At 35.9% G+C, this 8,063-nt stretch overlaps 1 protein-coding gene across 1 annotated transcript; it reads right to left on the bottom strand.

Annotated features, from left to right (window-relative positions):
* Positions 1–1,951: 1,951 nt before the first annotated feature.
* Positions 1,952–5,570, bottom strand: LOC126586445 (E3 ubiquitin-protein ligase RSL1-like). The gene is made up of 4 exons (XM_050251288.1): positions 5,244–5,570; positions 4,302–4,956; positions 3,062–3,822; positions 1,952–2,654 (listed from the first exon to the last, which is right to left on the bottom strand). The coding sequence occupies exons 2-4, from the start codon at positions 4,722–4,724 to the stop codon at positions 2,270–2,272; spliced, it is 1,569 nt and encodes a 522-aa protein (XP_050107245.1). The 5' UTR covers positions 4,725–4,956; positions 5,244–5,570; the 3' UTR covers positions 1,952–2,269.
* Positions 5,571–8,063: the final 2,493 nt, after the last annotated feature.

Genomic DNA, 8,063 nt, shown 5'->3' with positions numbered 1-8,063 from the left:
TCTATCAGTAACCTACTCACAACATATGTTGCTTCATTAAAATAAATATTCCCACGAGCTAAAAACTGTTTAAGATCATAATTACCGACTACAATCTGAAAATCAAATCATTTTTGTCATAAAGATTGTACTCTCCCTCAGAGGCAAGCAACAAGTTTCCAAGAAAATCAAACAAATTGGTTCAAAGCATACAAAGAACATTTTTTGGCACAATAACACACATGAAGATGTGTTAAATGCAATAGTACGTGTAATATAATCAAAACATTCTTACCAACATGTCTATATTTCAACTTTAAAAATCAATAAAAAAATTTGTTTTAAATTATACTCGAATCTTCTTGTTTTATCTTTTCGGTTATTCTTTTCATTGTAGAATCGTCTAATTTCTAGGTCGTTCTTTAGAGATCAACCATGTAATAAAAAATCAATCAAATTAGAAATCGTTAAACCATTTGATGAAAGTTATCAAACTTTTAGGATTTATGTAAGAGAATATGATTATATCTAATCGTAAGAAGTTGAAAAATACTAAACAAAGTGAAGCCCAACGGGCCATTTTCGATTCTTGAGAACAAGCCTAGCCATGCTTGAACAAGGTTAGCAAAAAGCTAAGTCCAAAAAAAGCCAACGAACACCAAATTTCCATGTGTAATTGGTAGTAGGTTTGAATTGAAGCCACTTAAGCACGTAAGTTCCATTAAACATGTTGGGGTGGTGACCTTGATTGAAACTCCCCTTATCCAAAATGCAACGTGTCCTCTTGCAAAACCAAACACCACCACAACCACCACCCGGACAATCATAAGTGGTGGGTGAGTGTGGTCTCTTTCCCATTTACTTAAAAAACATACATGACAAAGAGGGTTTCTATCATACAAAATGGGACAACCATGCTCATTGCATATGAATACAATGTAAATTGGCTCGAAATAGCTCGAATTTGTATTGAATTTGGAGTGGATTTGGTTCGTATCATAAGTGGTGGGTGAGTGTGGTCTTTTTCCCATTTACTTAAAAAACATACATGACAAAGAGGGTTTCTATCATACATAATGGGACAACTATGCTCATTGCATATGAATACAATGTAAATTGGCTCGAAATAGCTCGAATTTGTATTGAATTTGGAGTGGATTTGGTTCGTATCATAAGTGGGGGTGAGTGTGGTCTCTTTCCCATTTACTTAAAAAACATACATGACAAAGAGGGTTTCTATCATACAAAATGGGACAACTATGCTCATTGCATATGAATACAAAGTAAATTGGCTCGAAATAGCTCGAATTTGTATTTAATTTGGAGTGGATTTGGTTCATCTAAGCTTTTGCTTGTTCAGGAAACAACCCAAACTTGAGCTTTGGTTGTTCGGCTGATAAAGCTCGTACACAGCTCATTTACACTAAGTTTGCTTGGAAAACGAGCATTTACAATGTCAACAACAAGATAACAAAGCTTTATCCGACTAAATGAAATCGGTTATATGAATCTTAGAACGTCATTGTACTCGATTTTGCATCAAGTTTTATGTTATCTCCAAATACATTTGATCTTTTCTTCAAGTCTCTTTTCAGGTCTTTCTAGGTCTTCCTCTACCTCTTTTGCCCTAAGCATCTATCTTGTAATCGCATGTTCTAACCGGAGCATTTGTGAGTCTTCGGTTCACATGTCCCAACCGCCTTAATTGATTTTCTCTCATCTTATCTTCAATTGCGGTTACTCCTACTTTATCTTGAATATCCTCGTTCTTAATCTTGTCCTTTCTCGTGAGCCTATACATCCGACGAAACATTCTCATCCCCGTTACACTCATTTTTTGTACGTGTCGATACTTGACCATCCAACATTCCGTGCCATAAAACATTGCTGGCTTTATTTACATTGTCACTAGAAAAAAAATGATATCACTCTTACTTTGATGAATATTTAGTGTTTTTCATCTCAGAGCATCTTAAACGGAAAATATTTTTTCAATTCAATAACATGATAAATGTTATTTCAATTCAATACACTATCTTTTTTTTCCCTCTTTTCTTTCAAGAAGAAAGCTATCGCCTATCAGCAAAGTACATGGACGCTTGCCCTCCTATGTTTTACACAAGGTGCTTTTTAACGGCCGCATATCTCTTTAACACAATGCTTATGAAACTACAAAGGAAAAGAGGCACATAAATCTCCGCAGTGAATAGAGCGAGACACTCTTTACTCCTATGAAAGGTATTCTCGGGTAGCTGTGCAGATTATTTTCCAATTTCAGAAGTCCTATAATTCACTGGATATATTCTTCGTAGTAGTTATCACTTATAACGGAAACAAACCTCTCGAGCCAAGGAAGCTGATGGAGATCTTTCATGGCGTCTACATAAGAATCTGTACACCGAGGTGGGGATTGATAAGGGGGATGGTCGCTTAAACTGAACCCCCCAGCTAGGAATCTCTGGATCAGCGCCAGCTGCGATCTCTCTTGGTCCGAGTATGCATCCATTATCATGGGGAGTGAATTGAATGTTTCCCACGCCCATTGCTCGGATTCTTGCATAGACTGAGTGACCAAGTCTTGTGTGTTGTTGTCTTCGTCCCAAAAGGCACATTGACAAGTCTGTTGGCTATCCCGATATTCCGCACCACAAGAATAACAGAACTCATGCCCACACCTAAATATGAGGAACACAAAATGCTCAGTAAATTTCAACAACTTGTAACGGAAAGGACGCACTGATTTCTTATCTAATAGTTACACAATGATTCAATAAGCAAACGTATGCCTCTATCAGTAACCTACTCACAGCATATACTGCTTAAAATCAATATTCCCAAGAGCTAAAAATTGTCTGAGATCATAATAACCGACTACAATCTAGAACTCAAATCATTTTTTCATAAAGATTGTACCCTCCCCAGAGGCAAGCAACAAGTTTCCAAGAAATTCAAACACATTGGTTCAAAGCATACAAAACACATTTTTTGGCACAAAAACACACATGAAGATCCATTCTCAATCAACTTAGTCAGTGCTGTTAAAATTGAAATAGTACGTGTAATATAATGAAAATATTCTTACCAGCACGTCATGTGGTAGCAACCTTGAGAGAGTTCAATCATCCTACGACACTGCTGGCAACGCCTCCAGCTGTTACTTTGTGCCAAGCGATGTAGGGCAATGTCTGCAGCATCTCTCTCTTCCAATGGGAGATTCTGGAACTCCTCGCAGCTCATAGAAGTATGCCAAGGAACCCCACAATCCGCACAGATGAACCTCTGACAAACTGGACATTCAATGCAGCTGTTATCCGACTGACTTGATGAACTTGCCCTAGCTGACAAGCATTCAAGGGGATCAAGCAGGACGGAACAATTTGGAAATGGGCAGTACATTCTATCTGAGTGGAGAATACTTGCTTCTGCAAAGGATTTCTCCAATGACTCGTAAGAAGTGAGTGGAAGAAAAGATTTGCACTCAGCAGTGGAGATGTAATACTTGCATCTCAGTTGAGGACATCTGATGGGGACTTGAGAGGACTGTACCTTCCCATCAACGTATGTTCTCATGCAATGTGAACAGAACTTATGAGAACATTTCATGGTGATCATCATCAAGGATGGTTTATCGTCGCAACAGATGGAACAGTTTTCAAGAGATTCAACACCCTTAGCCGGAAAAGAGACAACTCCAATAGCCACTTGGGCTAATTTTGATGGCCGCTCAAGATCTACATCAGGGGCAAGTTTCAGAACAAAAGCTTCAAGATTACTGGCATGCTCTAAAATCCTTTGCCTCAGTGCCACTAGGATTGGAACTTCAAGTTTCTCCTCATGTGAAACCTGCCAGAAATTCAAGTCATTAAAACAAACTTGACATACAATAAGATGATTTGAAAATTTAATGCTAGTGCTACAACTCAAATGAAGAAAGATGAGGTAATCCTCAAGAGCAATCACTCAAAGTGTAGTTTTCTAAATAACACGGTATTATCCACTTCTCAACTATAAAAATTGTGCTGCTAAAAAGGGTATATAATGGATAATCAAACAGAATAAACCTTTTTTATTTAATGAATTCAAGCACTCACAATGCTGATATTGCAGTGGAGAATCTAGCAATGAACTTATGAAACCCAAATTCGAACTGAAAGTTATTGAAAATCCCAAAATCATATTCCAAAGTACGCACAGAAAGCAAACAGATGGGCCAGAAAAATCAAGGTTAATACAAAAGTCTTGGTTTCATATTTAATACGACTTTCTAAAACGTTAACCGACATGAAGAAAGAAACATTACCGTTTAGTAGTGAAGGACTCACCTGATCATAAAGCAGTTCAGAATCTGTAAATGCATACACCCTACGGACTTTATTCTGCACAGCCTCCACTAAACCATCCATCAGGGCTAAATAGTCAGCCACAAGCTCCTCCACATAAAAATCAAGCCTTTTCTGCACCTGAATTGCAGGAACATTGGTTGATCTTTCCATGACAACTCCGATTCCAGAAAGTCCACAACCGGGGTCCCCATAGCCAGCTATGGACATGCCTTTGAAGAACATTTTCACAGAAAATTCGTCGAGATCATATTTTGACTCATCTTTTGTCTCCCCTTTCACTGGTTCTTCGGTCTCCTTCCAAACTTCATCTTCGTCTTCACAACAGCTCCGGAACTCTTCTTCGTCTTCCTCTCTAACTAAATTAACAGAAACCTCATCACCAGAAATTGCCTGACCCTCCATTTCTTACACAATAACTCTGAAATTCTAAACTTAAAGCTGCGATTATTACTAAAATCCAATCACAAGCAAGCAACCAATCAATCTGAAGCTCTATATTTTCAACAAAATCTCTCCAAATCACAAACAACTGTTCCTTCCAATCACCGACTTCCAAGGCCTATCTCTAAATAATCAAACAAGAAAACCCATCAAGGAATCGATCCAGAACTGCCACTTGTAGCACCACCTCCACCTAAAAATACCACAAGGAAAAACCAATCAACCAATCGATTCAGCTCCTAATTCCGAATCGAAAACCCAGAAAACCCCATCAAGGAATTAATCCAAAAGAACCAAAATTTGATAACTGTTCGCTTATCCATATAAAAAACGAATCAACCAAAGAAAGAAAGAACACAAATTTTCAATTCAATCCCTCCAAAAAAACTGCACAAAATATTAAATAAACATACAAAAATAGGATAAGAGTATGATACTGGAAGGGCAACTGGGCAAGAAAGAAGTGAAGGTTCGAATTACCTTATCCGGGGGAGGGAATTGAAGTGTCTGGAATCAGATTCCTTCTTGGGGTCTGAAGTCTGAGACGGTGTCTTGTAACTGTAGTAAGGGTACAATAAGAACCCTAATCTGACAAATTTCAACCTTTGGTTTGGTGCCTCCCCCACTTACAAGATGCTGTTTTTATTCTATTCTTTTATTACTTGGATTAGATGAAATACCAGAAGGGAGTCCTCAGAATTATTATTGGCAATTGCCGTGTTTGTTGGCGTGAGAGAAAAAGTTAGCGCCTTTGGCCTTTTGCTTTGCCGCCACTCTCTTTCCTAACGCATGCAATTGGGGATGGTATTGCTTGCTTAGTTTCTTTCCTAATCATCATTTTCTCTTAGTTTTGTTTTGTATCTTTAGGTAGCATAATTTTAAAAAGGAAATTCTAGGTTATCGTTTAGTATATAAATTGGACGTTGATGATGTAATGCAATCACGTTCAAGTGTTATTTTCTGTATTTACAGTGTAAATATGATTTAGTAAAATGATTGTTAATAACACAAAATGATGTTGCAATTACTATAAGAAAGATTGACAAAAAAATTAGTATAACAAGGTTGAAGGTAATGTTGTTGACGTCATATTACATTGACAAAGTAGATTATTATTAATTAGACGTGATTCCGTTATTTCTATCAATGGTGATAATTACACGATATGGACATAGGCTATACCATGGATGTCTTATTACAGTATAGATGTAGGTTAGTACTTGGAGACGTCATGAAATCACAATTGTAATTCAGTTACGGCCTCCCTACTTAGCGTAATGGAATTACAATATGAGGTTGGCATTCAATGTGTGAATTACGAAAAAGTGTAAACTACAATGTATTGTTCAAATTCACATTCCAAAGTTACATAATAATCTTATTGTTATACCTAATTCCATGTAATGATGTTAGTATTAATATACCAAAGTTGGTCTTTACATTGTGAACCTCATATTACACTGTAAATGTTTGATATTATATTTGAACGTAATTGCATTACAAATTGAAATGGTAGTATTCTTTCCTCACAATTTTCTCATTATTTACCCTATATTTGCTTCCATGTTTCTGTCCTTCTAACTAAACAGTTTCCGGTTCTTAAAAATAAAAGAGCAGCTGTTGGATTAAGTTGGCTTCCAAGAAAATCCACTAACTGTACGATATATGACAATGCCCCTTCCTAGACTGTGCCATTCTGTTCTTAGTCAACAAATCCTGGGGAACTCTGTAGAAATATGAACGCATTAAGACAGACCCTCAAGATTCCCAGCGAGAAAGCTGGGTTTGAAGAAACCTATGCAGTATGCACATGGTGCTTGTCTACTTAGATGAAGGAAATGTGACTTTGTTCTTGACTTTTTTTTTCAACTTCCTGACGATATTGTTTTTTTATTACTAGAATTAAACAAATCCCTGTAAAAGTGGATTAGAAAATGGGACATATCAATGATTACCAAACCCTATTTTCTTAAACTTAATTAATTAGTCAAATGGACCTTTTATTTTATTTCATTACAATAAATATTGTACTTTAATTTTCATCAAAAGAGAAGGAAAAAGTTTGAGGCCAGATGCGGTAGGTTAAAAAGAAAGATTGTATTCACTCAGAAATTGGAACTTGGAGGCTGAATTTATTGTGGAAACAAGATCCATATATGACTGAACTTTAGCGTGGGAAACAAATATTGTAATTTTAGTGCATTACTCCTCAGTACATTTAGAGTTTAATCGAAATATTAATTAAACAAATCTTGGCAATTGTTTACTACAAAATACAGATGCTGGCCATTATATATGTAGTGTATCTATGCTGTGTAGTCTTTGTACCTAATCACTTTCTTGTCCAGCCTTGCAGTTTACAGGCTGAGAATTCAATCATCAATCACGTTAGTGTATAATTCTCACGTTGTTTTGGTATTATTAGTTGGCTATGGTTTTTAATTCCATGGTTTTGTAAGGTTTGGTAAAGGTAGGGTCTTTGGTGTGAAGAAATGAACAAGATGCTTACAGAAGAAAGGGACTTGACTCTATATACGATTGCCCTTGAACAATATGACTGCTCAAAGCTTACATTTACTACACACACTTATTTCTCTTTACATTTAGGGAAGGATGCTCGTCTATAGAAGAATTTTGTTTGACATATACGAGTAATGAGTCATTTCTCTTTTATTGGCAAATCACGACCTCACATATATTTTAAAATGACTTGTTCAAGGCAAAAAAATATATATATATTATGCACACATGTGTCAAATTGTAATTTGACTGTAAAGAGAAATAAGTTCTTAGATGTAAAGAGTCAAACATTTTTCTCTAACGAAAAAACAACTTTATGATACCAAATTATTTACTCCTCAAAATCTAATATTTAGGTCAAACTATAAATTTCGATAACTATACATAAACTTGAATTCAACTCCGAAGTTGATTATATTTTGAGAATTTTCTAACAATATAAAATTAGGAAAACTAATGAAAATGGCTTGAAAACTTTGAATTTTAATGATAAGGACAAAATAAAGGGTAAAGTGAATAGTACCAGGATTGACTTTTTAGTGTAAAAATGTGGTTTTTTGTTATAGTGAACAGGACCGGGAGCTTTTCGTTAAAGTTCCCTATAAAATTCCGGTCCACATTAAATACTGGACCATAGTAAATTTTTGTATTTTGTTATACGTAAATCCAGATTGTTCATTAAATCTGGTTACAGAACATTTTTATAGGGGGATATTAATGACAACTAGTTTGGCCAAGTTGACCTTTAATGTTTTGTTGAAGTTTCTTTGGATTAAGGAC

This window comes from Malus sylvestris, chromosome 10 (assembly GCF_916048215.2).
Source record: "Malus sylvestris chromosome 10, drMalSylv7.2, whole genome shotgun sequence".
NCBI classification, from domain to species: Eukaryota; Viridiplantae; Streptophyta; class Magnoliopsida; order Rosales; family Rosaceae; genus Malus; species Malus sylvestris.
Note: the sequence above shows the minus strand (reverse complement) of the source record. Positions and strands in the feature narration are given on the sequence as shown.